This window comes from Lepidochelys olivacea (genome assembly GCF_965140295.1).
Source record: "Lepidochelys olivacea isolate rLepOli2 genome assembly, chromosome: 2".
NCBI lineage: Eukaryota > Metazoa > Chordata > Testudines > Cheloniidae > Lepidochelys > Lepidochelys olivacea.
In genome coordinates, this window is record NC_140412.1 from 261318363 (window position 1) to 261332306 (window position 13944).

General features: G+C 47.9%; 1 protein-coding gene across 1 annotated transcript in view; it reads right to left on the bottom strand.

Annotated features, from left to right (window-relative positions):
* Positions 1-5797: 5797 nt before the first annotated feature.
* The window catches only part of LOC311515854 (vasoactive intestinal polypeptide receptor 1-like), a 42286-nt gene continuing 34139 nt past the window's right edge, over positions 5798-13944 (bottom strand). Inside the window, exons 10-13 of the mRNA XM_084619290.1 lie at positions 12838-12929; positions 11457-11586; positions 9445-9486; positions 5798-6209 (exon numbers count right to left, since the gene is read on the bottom strand). Coding sequence (XP_084475416.1) covers positions 6021-6209; positions 9445-9486; positions 11457-11586; positions 12838-12929 — 453 coding nt within the window. The 3' untranslated portion in view covers positions 5798-6020. The remainder of the gene's footprint in view (positions 6210-9444; positions 9487-11456; positions 11587-12837; positions 12930-13944) is intronic.

A 13944-nucleotide genomic window follows, 5' to 3' on the forward strand; every position in this document is an offset into this window, starting at 1 on the left:
GACTTAGAACAACGCTTCCTCAGCTCTTGTCCCCTAACACCCCTACTCTACTTGCACTATATTGATGACATCTTCATCATCTGGACCCATGGAAAAGAAGCCCTTGAGGAATTCCACCATGATTTCAACAATTTCCATCCCACCATCAACTTCAGCCTGGTCCAGTCCACACAAGAGATCCACTTCCTGGACACTACAGTGCTAATAAACGATGGTCACATAAACACCACGCTATACCGGAAACCTACTGACCGCTATTCCTACCTACATGCCTCCAGCTTTCACTCTGACCACACCACACGATCCATTGTCTACAGCCAAGCTCTGCGATACAACCGCATTTGCTCCAACCCCTCAGACAGAGACAAACACCTACAAGATCTCTATCAAGCATTCCTACAACTACAGTACCCACCTGCGGAAATGAAGAAACAGATTGACAGAGCCAGAAGAGTTCCCAGAAGTCACCTACTACAGGACAGGCCTAACAAAGAAAATAACAGAATGCCACTAGCCGTCACCTTCAGCCCCCAACTAAAACCCCTCCAACGCATTATTAAGGATCTACAACCTATCCTGAAGGACGATCCATCACTCTCACAAATCTTGGGAGACAGGCCAGTCCTTGCCTATAGACAGCCCCCCAGCCTGAAGTGAATACTCACAAACAACCACATACCACACAACAGAACCACTAACCCAGGAACCTATCCTTGCAACAAAGCCCGTTGCCAACTGTGTCCACATATCTATTCAGGGGACACCATCACAGGGCCTAATAACATCAGCCACACTATCAGAGGCTCATTCATCTGCACATCTACCAATGTGATATATGCCATCATGTGCCAGCAAGCCCCTCTGCCATGTACATGGGCCAAACTGGACAGTCTCTACGTAAAAGAATAAATGGACACAAATCAGATGTCAAGAATTATAACATTCATAAACCAGTCGGAGAACACTTCAATCTCTCTGGTCACGCGATTACAGACATGAAAGTTGCGATATTACAACAGAAAAACTTCAAATCCAGACTCCAGCGAGAGACTGCTGAATTGGAATTCATTTGCAAATTGGATACAATTAACTTAGGTTTGAATAAAGACTGGGAGTGGCTAAGTCATTATGCAAGGTAACCTATTTCCCCTTGTTTTTTTCCAACCCCCCCACCCCCCTTCCTCAGACGTTCTTGTTAAACCCTGGATTTGTGCTGGAAATGGCCCACCTTCATTATCATACACATTGTAAGGAGAGGTTTCAGAGTAACAGCCGTGTTAGTCTGTATTCGCAAAAAGAAAAGGAGTACTTGTGGCACCTTAAAGACTAACCAATTTATTTGAGCATGAGCTTTCGTGAGCTACAGCTCACTTCATCGGATGCATACCGTGGAAACTGCAGCAGACTTTATATATACACAGAGAATATGAAACAATACCTCCTCCCACCCCACTGTCCTGCTGGTAATAGCTTATCTAAAGTGATCATCAAGTTGGGCCATTTCCAGCACAAATCCAGGTTTTCTCACCCTCCGCCCCCCCCCCCCCCCCCACACACACACAAACTCACTCTCCTGCTGGTAATAGGAGAGTGATCACTTTACATAAGCTATTACCAGCAGGACAGTGGGGTGGGGGGGGGAGAGAAAACCTTTTGCAGTGATAATCACCCATTTTTTTCATGGTTTGCGTGTATAAAAACATCTTCTGTACTTTCCACAGTATGCATCCGATGAAGTGAGCTGCAGCTCACGAAAGCTCATGCTCAAATAAATTGGTTCGTCTCTAAGGTGCCACAAGTCCTCCTTTTCTTTTTGCAAACACAGACTAACACGGCTGTTACTCTGAAACCTGTAGTTAAGGTGAGCTATTATCAGCAGGAGAAAGAAAAAGTTTGTCGTGATACTCAAGATGGCTCATTTAGACAGTTGACAGAAAGGTGTGAGGATACTTAATGTGGGGAAATAGGTTCAATGGCTGCTACTCTGAAACCTTTCTGTGTTTAGGCACTCCAAATGTGGCTGCCTACCCAGCTTTGTGTATTGCTCTCCGTATCTTCTAGAACTGCTTACAAACATACACCACAAGGTGGTAGCACCTCCCCACACGCAGGAACCACATTTCAGTGTTAGTCTCTGTGAAAAACCCGTTTACGTTGTTTAGGCTCTGATATGACGCTTCATGTCCCCCCAGCCCCCAATATTTTCATGTTGCTAGTGAAGACGGGGCCAACAGCCATTCAAATCATAGACTAGTCTCTACCCCGATGAGTCGTACAGGTTGTTAACATAGTCAGGGGCAAGTTTTGCACTGATCCAGGGGTGACAGTTGATGCAAATTATATATTAAGGTAGTTTGCACATTTGCAAACAGTTATTCGTATAACCCTAAGCTTCTGCTTACGGTCAATAAACCCTGACCTAAGCAGTGGCAGGGGTAGGACACAGAGGTGCACAAAACTTGGCATCTGTGGGGAGGGGTGCTAGAGAGTGTCTGGAAGTATTAGGTAGATTGTGGTGAAGAGGAAGACCATTGCTGGATATTTAGGGGCGGGGGCTGGCTGGGGAAGCCTGTTGGGGTGGCTGGGGCAATAATGGTGTCTGGGAGGCAGTGTCTTGGGGGAAGCAGGATGGGAGGCTGGGGGAACTGGGGATCCTGGTGGGGAGGGTGGCAGTCTCTTGGAGGAAGTTGGGTGAGGCGTGTCTGGTGGGAGTGGCTGGGAGGGGAGCTAGGGCTACAGCATGGTGTTGGGGTTGCCTAGGGCACTGTAGGACGCGCTTGAGGCCAGGGGTGCAGGAAAAGTACCACTTCATCTTGTCCCAATGGCCACCAACGCTGCTTGCCACCCCTGCCCCTTCCGTATTTGGCTCCAGCAGGGAAGTTTTCTGTTCTGTGGGCACTACTGTGGCTTGGGTGTGTGTGTCACACAAGATGGCTTACACTTGGCAGCCCTGTGTAATAGGCCATGGGTGGGAGAAGAGGGGAAAGACCAGGAAACTGAGGGAAAACTGCTCTTGGGAGAACGTTACCCCATAAAGCTCAAACTATTTATTATTGTCCATATGAAACTCCTGGTCCATATGAAACTGAAGGCACAGCTCCCCTCAACCTCTGTGGCCATTAGGGCCCACTCCCACAAACACTTGGGCACATGGGTAACCTGACTCATGTGAGCAGCCCTATAAAAATTAATGCAACAATTTACTTGAGTAAACTTTCAGGTGTTGGGGTAGAGGGCTGTCTCACTTCGGGTCTACGTGGCCCTGGGTTCAACTCTCAGAGGAGCTCTTAAGAACAGATGGAGATGGAACGGCCATCAATAAATTTAGGCTGGAAACCTGAAGGTTTATAACCATCAGAAGAGTGAGGTTCTGGAGCAGCCTCTCAAGTGCAGTAGCGAGGGCAAGACACCAAACCAGTTTTAAAAAGGAGCTTGATCAGCGTATGAATGGGATTATCTGAGGATGCTTCTTGCAGTGGCACTAGTCTTGACCCAGTAGGTCTTTTCCACTCCCATGTGTGCAGCTAGGTGTCTGCCGTATGGCCCCGATCCTGCTGTGGTGCCCCACCAATGGCACACAGTTGCATTGACTTCAACTGCAGGAAGGGGGCTTTTGTAGGAAACTCTTGTCTACGGTGAAGAGGTCATAGCTGTAAATCTTTATTTCCCTGCCTTAAAATTGATCCATAGTCGAAAATATACGTCTAGCTTATTTAATTTTCCATCTGAAGATATAAATATTACTACGCCGCACCAGCCATTGTTATTTTTATTTTATGTGCGTACATCTGCAGTATAAAGAAACCACAAATCCGTTTCCAGTTGCTCACATTAAGCGATGAGAATTTTAGACAAAGGATCAAAAGGATGCTCTTTTACAAGAAGAGCTGACGCAGTGCCCAGGGCAGACATAGCGTAAGGGGATGGCCCCTTACAGAGAACATTAGGGTTGCTGGAACTGAAAGGTAAGATTGCAATTAACAAAGAGATGATCTGAATTACTTGGTTGGGAGGGAGTCTAGCCAGGTACTCTCTAGTTTTAGTGAGGGAACTAGAGATATAGGGCTTGAACCCTTTGGAAAGGCTCCCTTTGATCTGAATGGGCTGTGGGTCAGGGCCGTATTGTGATGATGCCTTCCAACAAGCGTTAACACACGCTTTGCAGTTCTAGATCACGGGATTAAATGCAAAGCACTTGGCAAAGGCCCAAATCCTGAGACGTGGACTTTGCAGTGAAGAGTGAGAGATGTCTGGGACAAGAAGTTCCACCATGAGGATCCACAGAGAAATAGGGTGACCAGATGTCCCATTTTTAAAGGGACAGTCCCATATTTAAGCCTACCGCAGGTGTCCTGACTTTTTCTTAAAAACAGGCAAATTGTCCCGTATTTTCTGTCCCCCCCCCACTCCTGCTGCTGGCCAGATCCCTGCTTGCCAGCCGCCCTCCCACCAGCGTTGAGTGGGGGGCGGTCCAGTGGCCGGCGATGGGGGAGGATCTGCAAGGTTGGCGGTGGGGCAAAGATGCAGCATGTGGGTCCGGCCGCTCCCCCTGCTGGTCCTTCAGTGCAGCCCCTGCTGCATGCCAGCTCGCAGGCAGCAAGACCCAGCCCCCCAGTCCATTTCCGGCCAGCACTGGTGGTTGGTGAGTGCGGGCAGGTGCCAGGTAGTGACCAGTTACATGTCACCTCTGCTGCCCACCAGTCAGCCCTTTATACGTTCCCCCTCTCGCTGTCCTCTTCCTGCTTTGCCCCTTCACCCACACCAACCCTGCTGCTCCTCCCTATCCCCCCCACGAGGTGCATCCTGCTCCCAGCACTGGGCAGAGAACCAGCCCCTGGTGGGGCTGCTCAGCTCACCAGCAGCCTGGCCAGCAGGCTCCTTCCTTCCCCCACTGCCTCTGGCTGGGCCGACGCCCCAGGAAAACCTAAGACCCTCTGGCCTGGGGCGCTGGCCAGAAGGAGCCAAACCCTGCATATGCCAAAGCCCCGCACAGCGCTGGCATGGGGAAGCTTCTCTGCCCTTCAGCTAAGCTCTGGAGTGGGGGGAAGCGATTTCCAGCCTGTTCACGCCTTGACCTGCAGACTCCACAGCAGCCCCCCCCAGGCAGGGGCTGACCACCATCTTCATCTCCCACCCCCCCGCCTGCCCCCAGGGAGCGCAGGGCTGCTCCCTCCCCTAGGCACCCTCCCCTGCTGAGCCACCTCCCTGGCTGAGTTCGCTGAATCCACTGGGCCCTGGTGCACAATGCAACCTAGGGCTTAACCCCTTCCTGCCCATGCTGTAGCTGGGGGGTGGGGTGGGGGAACAGGAGGTGATTGGGTTATGTCAGTGGGGGCATTGTGGGCAGGGAGGGAGAAGCTGCTTCCAGCCAGGGGGGGAGGACAGCAGGAGGAGAGGAGAAATGAGCTCTGCAAAGACAAGGGCCAGGCCATCCCTTCCCCTCTCCTCCTCCCCAGCAGCGAGAAGCAGCTCCCATCGCTTCCCTCCCATACAGTGCCGAAAGACTGCCGCTGGCCACATTCTGGTGTGAACCCTGGCAAAATCTGGGGGGGGGGGCATGTGACCCCACATGTCACCTTGGGAAGACGCGGCACCAGGTACCAGGAGAAGCAGGTCCGTCCCAGGGACCCAGCCAGGCATGGAGAGCAGAGAGCACCAGGCAGGGAGGGTCAGGTCAGTCAGTCACCCCCCCACCATGGGAGAGAGACCTACTGGAGTATGTGTGAGTCACCCCTCCCTGTGTGAACCCTAGAGCCTTAAAGATAAGAAGGTAAATAAAAAGAATCCAACTCCGGTATTTCTTTTTAATGGGGGCTCAGTCGACCTGATGTTAATTTGAACGTTTGCCCTGCATAGTTCTGACTGATTGCCACTGAACGGCTTGAATACAAATAATTCTACCCGGTGTCCCGTATTCAGCATAGCGAAATACGGTCACCCTACAGAGACTCCATCTTGGCCATCCCTCCTTTAATATTTCAGGAGACCACTCTGCAACAGCTCCGCTTGCTCTGGGAGGCTCACACGGAGGACGTGCCATTCCGGTAGATGGACGTTTTCCTCTTAGGGCTGATTTTTTCAAGCAGTGATAACTGAGTGACATAGTTAATGGGGCTGTTTTCTCTAGACATGGTCCGAGGTTTGCGGGTGAAGTTCAGGTACTCTTGATACTGCCACTTCTGCAGGCGCTTCCTTAATTCAGCCTGAACCTAAGGAAAAGCACGAAAAGAGGGGGGAGGGGGAGACGGGCCAAAGAATTGGACATAGAACTAATGTGGCTATTCCAACTTCACACTGAGGCTAAGATTTTTAAAAAAATACCTGCCCAGTGTAAGGTTTCTAAATCCAGATCTAGGTGCCTAAACAAGTGATTGATTTTCAAAAGCGCTCAGGCCCCAGTTTTAGTGTCCCCCACCACCCACCTCCACCTGTCATCCCTCTGTTTGTCAGGTCCTAACACAATGGCTTTTGTGCTTTATTCCATGGGGCCACCAAGTTGTGGTAACATCTGCTGGAGCTCATCCACGAGGCCCTTAGCCTGTCCAAATCTAAGTCTGTCTGAAAAGACCCACTTCAGCCCTGTTACAACGAATAGAGGTGACTTGAGTGGATTAGTCTTTTTATGTCCCCTTTCCCCTAACCTCTGTCTGGATAGTGCCTAGCACATTGTAGGTACTGCCATCACTCTCACTCTCTCTCTCTCACACATACCCCCCATACTCTGATAGCCACGGAAATGCGTCTGCAGTGGCTGCCGTCAATACCTTTGAATCATAGACATGTGGAGGACTGGAAGGGACCTCGGTAGGTCATCTAGTCCAGTTCCCTGCACTCAAGGCAGGACAATGTAATAAATAGACCATTCCTGACAGGTGTTTGTCTAACCTGTTCTTAAAAACCTCCAGTGACAGAGATTCTATACTATTCATATCGTCTATGTATAGTCTATACATTATAGCTACGGCTCCGGGTCTGTCACGGAGGTTGCAGAAGTCACGGACCACCCACGGACGCACTCACAGGAAAAAAATGGTGGTTGCTGAGCACCCACTGGCAGCCGCCCCCCATCAGCGCCTCCCCCTTACCTCCAGCGCCTCCTGCCTGCCACAATCAGCTGTTCCATGGTGTGCAGGAGGCTCTGGGGGGGGCAGAGGGGAGGAGCAAGGGTGGGGCACACTTGGGGGCAGAACAGAGCGGGAAGAGGCAGGGTAGGGGGGAGGCACCTTGGGTGAAGGGGTGGAGTGGGAGCGGGGTCTGGAGAGGAGCCAGAGGGAGCACCCCCCGGCACATTACAAAGTCGGCACCTATGCCCCCATCCCATCAAAGCCAGCAGCCAAATGGCTAAATCACTCACCTGGGAAACCTGAATTCAGATCCCTACTCTGCCTGATTTGGAGCATGGACATGACTGCTGGTCACTACATCCTAGCTGTATACCCCAACCAGCCTGCATTGGGTGTTCAGGGGTGGGGCACTCACTTGTTGGCCAGAGGGGGCGGGGGTTGATGCTATAGCCCAATGGTCTATGGGCTATTAGGACACACTCCTGGAGCTGCCTTTTGTGTGGGGCCCAATCCTGTAGGCATGCGCCAAGGAAGCTGAGGAGGGATATGATTGGTCTCTATAAATACATTGTGGGGTAAGCTAAAGGGCAATCTTAGTGTAACCCACGCACTTCCTAGGTGTGGTGCTCTGTCCCCCCTCACGGCACTGAGACCACTTAGAGATTAATGAGACTGCTAGAGCCTTAGCTAAGAGGCATGTGGGTTTTAACTCATGCAGTAGAGGCTCATGTATTTAGCTCCAGAGGTCCCAGGTTTGATCTCGACAACTGGGGTCTGTTGGCATTACATTAGCACAGGATCCAATGGTTATGTACCGGCTGTGAAGAAACTCAGACTGGATATTAAAAGACGGTTTCTAACCAGGTGAGGTTCTGGAACAGCCTTCTAATAGGAGTTGTGGGGGCAAACAATTTCATTAGTTTTAAGAGAGTCCTGGACAAATTTTTGAGTGTGATTGTATGATGGGATTGCTTGTGATGATAGAGGGCATGGCTCAACAGCTCTGGGGCTCACTTCCAGTTTGCCTCTTATGTTCTTAAAGCTCATGCTTCAGGATTTCAGCCAGCTACCGGCAGGGGTCAGGAAGCAATTTTCCCCCTCGGTCAGACTGACAGTAATCTTGGGGAGGGGGGGTGCGGTTTGCCTTTCTCTGCAGCATGTTGAGGCAGGTCACTTGCCAGGATTATCTGGGTATATCTCTCAGTCATTTCCCTGGTATTGTGGGGGCCTTAAGTACTGGTGCACCTCGGTCCCTCCTGTTCTCTGCCTGTGGCTGTCACACTTTGGTCTCACTTTGGGTACTGGGTTTAGTGTGCAGGGTCTAAGTGGCCTGTCATATACAGGAGGTCAGACTAGATGAGGAGAGGTCCCTTGTGGCCTTAAACTATATGCCCCTGCAATCAGGCTCCTCGGGGGGCACAGGCAAGGCAACACCCAGTTTGAGAATCATGCGAGGATTGAGAGGGGGCTCCAAGTAGCTCATTAGCTGTTACATCAGGGCTTTGGCAACTTTGCACATGCCCACCAGCGGGAATTTAAGGCACCTGCAGGCTTAAGTGACAACTGAGTGGCTGTTTTGAGAATGTCAGTGGTGCCTAAATGTTAGCCTTAGGTGCCTAAAGAGGCAACTAGGTGCTGTGTACCTTTGTGACTCTGCCCCTTTGTGACTCTGCCCCTTTGTGACTCAGGAACACCCATCACTTTGGAAGTCCATAGGACCCATGCTCGCAAGTTTCTTCGGTGCTTTCGAAAATCCCACCCGAAACATCCACATTTGCTTATGCCTTAGTTGGCTTTTTAATACTCTTTTTATGGGACAAATTCAGGTAAGATCTGGCCATTAACACTGCAAGCTCCATAAAGCACATATCTAGTATAAAAAATCCCCACACCTTCCCTTGGGAAACGGCCACTTTTTAAAACAGATGGCACTTTATGATGTATCTTGGAAAATGTAGCCAAGAGTCTTAGCAATAATCAAAGAACATGAAACATAAGATTGAACAACAGTATCTGGAACCACACAGGCTGCCCTGGAGAAGAAAAGAGCTTGCGAGAGGAAATAAAAGCTGAACAGAGGTCCAATATGTGACTAGAGACACTAACTGAACACACTTTCTCATGACAGGGGAATCCCTGACACTTGTCAAGGGGTCACTAGTTCAAGGCTGATGTTGTGCCTTCCTGTAGCAGACCAGAATTACATGTATTTAGATAAAGTAGAGAGACACAGGCAAGAAGACAGATAAGGCTATTTCATGCTTTCAGGAACCGATCAAAGTAAAGCGCGATGGCCTATTCTGGAAATTGGAACACAAGGAAAACAATGGAAGCCCCTGACTTTCAAAGGTCTTATGCAATCGCATGTCTTGCTACTTACCTCTCCATTTAAGAAGCAATATAGAAGAGCGACAACAAAGCCCTAGGAAATTAAGGGGAAAAAAAGGTTATTTCTAAAAAAGGTGAACTTCCGCAAAGCAGGCCTTGGAGCACAGATAATTGTAGAGTGATGTAAGCCTAATTAATACTTTGATTAGGACACACAACAACATAATTTTTCCAATCAGTATTTATATGGCTTTCATATTCAGACTAAACACTGTCATGGCCCTGACATTGCATATGTGCACCACTTACCTCTAATGGATATAATCAGAACTGCTCACGTTTATGTGAGGAGCCCTATACTGTGAGCAGTTAACCAGAATTCTCCTTTAGCTCAAGTAGCAGGGGTCTATGTTTTTTAGAGCAGGCGGCTCTGAGTTCTATCCCTGTTTTGGCATGAAATCCTAGGCAGGCCAAGGTTTTTTTAAAAATATGTAGCAGTGAATTATAAGGCTATAATTATACAGCAGAGTTTTGTCAGCATCTTTATAAATATGGCAAAGATTGTCATCAGTGAGATCATCAGAAACCTGTCATGTAATCACAGCTATGTAATGAAAGTGTGTTTTAAGTACTTGAGTGTGATATTTTCCAAAAGAGAACAGACAGTTGCTTCTGCTTATACACCCCTAAATGTTCTCCCGGAAGCCTAAAAATATCTTTCTGTAACAAACAGACTGTATGTACCCTGACCCCTGGTTCCTCCCTGGGGCCTACCATAGAGAGCATCTGGAGTAGACACGCCATGGGATAAGGACAGCTAAATTCTGGGGGTCAAAATTTCCACCCCATGCTTTCTCCTTTGGGCTGCAAGTTTACCAGTAAGTACCTGTGCCCAGCCTGTGTCGATAATTTGATTCAAAAGAGGCTGAAAAACAGTAAGTTATAAAAACTTCACTTTCCCTTATAGACACTGTTTGTGGCAAAATATTTCTTTAGGGTGGAATTGCAACAGTTCCTAAATGACTTAGCAATGGCTTTCAATGGGACTTGTGCTCCCAAGTGACTTAGACAGTTTTGAAAATTACAGTTCTGGTGTATTTCTTTCTATTTCTAAAGCCAAGGAGGTGCCTCTCTATAGCCCCATGTATCCTGACAACATTTCAGTTTGCCTACAAAACTGTGCAATAAAAGGAAACATCACTGTCAGCCTAACCATGTAACAAAATCCAGCCATGACAGAGCACAGCAGAGAGCCTGTCTCATGCCCGATCTCCTTCTGGCCCCACCCCCCCCCACCCCCCCGGGCCCGCAAGTGCCTGGCAGCTTGCCCAGAACATTAAGAGATTCAGGCTATTTCTGACCAAGAAAGGATGATCATTCCAGGGCGAAAACCTTGCCAAGAGCCAGGGAGTGCCAGCTAGTGCACCGTGACTCATTGCAACCCCAGCAATATGGCACAAGAGAGGTAGTTTCTCAAATAGGCAGGTCCCAGGTAATTTAAGTGTACCTGGGTCAAAAGCAACACCTTAAAATTCTGTCTCAAAGCCAACAGGTAGCCATGCAGAACACGGAGCATTGGTGTAACGTTCACTGCATGGGCAGTTCATATCCCAGTCCAGTTTAAAGCTTCTGAATATACTTAAAGTGTAGCATCACCAGGTGTGCATTGCAGTCATCTAATCTCAAAGTGACAGAGGCATGGATGAAAGCAGCAAGGTCTACATCCAAAAGAAGAGCCATACTCTTCTGGCCATGATAAGATAGAGAAAGTGGTCCTGGCCATAACTGCTACTTCATCACGTAACAGCAGTTGTTGGTCTAACTGGACCCACAGACTAAGTATTCAAATAGTGAACGGTGGGTGCACTGCCAATGGAAGGAGAGAGACTGATGTTATTTCTCCTAACCTACTCTCATCGCCTCTGTTTTATCTGGATTGAATGTCAGGCAGCTCATTCTGATCGACACCCGAGGCTTCATGAGACACCAGGTAAGGCACTTAGTCACCCTCCCTGGATTGGGCAAGGTTGGGACAGTTATTAATTCTGTCTTTGTTTATTATACCTGAAAGGAGCCCAAGCCCAGCTCAATATAAAGTCTAGCTTCCAATCCAGTGCTTTCTGGGCAAAACGCAAACACGATATAGTGCACTCCAAAGAGTGGGATCAGGAGCAGTGTGGATTTAGCTAGTCTCCTGGAAAACGAAAAAAAAAAAAAAAAAAAAAAACACAAACGTGACACACTTGACAACATTTCAATGAATTTAATGGAAGGTGGGAAACTAACAGAACGGAGACTGAGGGCGTGTGCGCATGGCATAGCAATGCACACTATGGAGGGAGGGGAGAGGGGATTTCTAAAGCACACTAATATGCTGCACATTCATTGGTCTGTGTAGACCCTGCTGGTGTGTAATAGTTAAAGTGCGGGAGGGAACTTTTAGTGTGCACCATCAGGATTCAGACGGACCAATTAATACGCAACCCATTAGTGTGCTTTAGAAATCACATTGCCGGAGTGCCCAAGGCTGAGCCATGTAGACAAGACCTAAATCCTCAATTTATCTACAGATCAGGCAAAGCCAACGTGTGTGCACCATGTCTAATGGCAATAGGGTCGTTCATTCTCTATGCCTTTGCAATCTTTTTGCTCTCTCCTGTGTCAACAGGCATGGATGCTAGTCTGTGGTACGCATGATGGCGGTTCTTCTGATGGAGCCACCTGTCCATTTTGAAATGGATGCAGGCCACCGACTCTTTTACATAGATAATCAAACATGCTTTTGGGACTGAATTGGACTGGCAATCTAGTATTGAAATTTCTCCAGCCTTACCAAAGCCATGAGCCAACTAGTCCCCTGCGGGTTTCTAAGAGACCATTACAGAGGCTGGCAGGGTTGAGTCTCTCACGAAGGGCATGGAACCAGAATGGGAGGAGTTAAACAGCTGGGAACCAGATGCATCTGGAGCTCATTCAACTACAGGCCATAGCTGATGTGCATAAAATAAGAAAGGTGAGGAAGAAAGGAGGGGCCAATTGTGTGGCAACCTAAGAGTGTGTGAAGTTGATTACAATTTGTTAGGTGCAGGGCTTTCAGTTGGGCCTCGCTGGTGGACTAGCATAGAGAGGACTTTATATTGGGGCCTCTAGAAAAAAGAGGGCAGATTTCTACCGGCTCATACCTTAGGTGGCAACTCGACTTTGTTTTTTTGTTCTGGGAGTTACTTTCCCCACTATTGAGAAAGAGGCCACAGGGGGACACCCCCAGGAAACAATATCTTAAACCAGATCCAATGGGAGATAATACAAAAAAAGAAAAGGAGTATTTGTGGCACCTTAGAGACTAACCAATTTAAGGTGCCACAAGTACTCCTTTTCTTTTTGCGAATACAGACTAACACGGCTGTTACTCTGAAACCAACACAAAAAACGTATTGTCACTTACACAAAATGACTAGAATGGCTGCCGCTGACCTCTGGAGATTGTAATTTCTGCACCAGAATTCTGATCACATTGACAAATATAGTAAAGTTCATCTGCAAAGAGAAAAACGGGTTTCTAAGCTTCCTAGGAGACTGAGCCATATCTTCAATGGGTGCAAATCAACATAGATCCAACCATATCAAAGCAGCTATGCCAATTTATGCCAACTGAATATCTGGTTCTCAATCTGTACACAGTCAAATAAATAATAAGGGCAACATTTTCTATCTTAGATGCCTAAAGTGACACCCCCAAATCCTTATTTAGGCACCTAAGTAAACATAGGGTGACCAGACAGCAAATGTGAAAAATCTGGACAGGGGGTGGGGGATAATAGGAGCTTATATAAGAAAAAGACCCAAAAATCAGGACTGTCCCTATAAAATCAGGACATCTGGTCACCCTAGGTAAACATGATCTGATTTTCAATTATGATGTGCTTCCACAATGACTTTGAATAGGAGGCTTACTTGCTCAGACCCTGAAAATCAGACCAATTTTTTGTTATGCCTAATGATGGATGTAGGTGCTAATCTTTAGGCACCCATGTTTGAAAACTTTGACCGATTCACATTTCTATAACGTTCCACAAAACAGATCTTGCAACACAATTTAAGTCAGCAAGAATCCTGCTCGCATATACAATGGCCAAATTTTTCCTAAACATGCATCCTAAGGGCTCAAGTGCAAGTGCACTGGCATGAAGCTGGAGAAAAGACTGAGGAGATCCTGGGGAGAGGGGCAATATTGTTCACTGGTTTGGAGAGAAAACAGAAGAATAAAAACAGGGGAAAGAGAAATGACTAGGCACAGGCATGTCACAAGCCCGTTATTATTACGTATTTGTATTGTGGTAGCTCCTAGGAGCCTCAGTCATGGACAGGACCCTGTTGTGCTAGACTCTGTACAAACACAGAACAAAAAGACACCCCGTGCTCCAAAGAGTTCACAATCTAAGTATATCTTCACATTTTGGAGATGGATTCTCTGGTCAGACACATGAGTAAGTGACACAAAATAGATGATGATCTTACACGTTACTCGCTGCAATGAGCCTTTAAGGCTAAA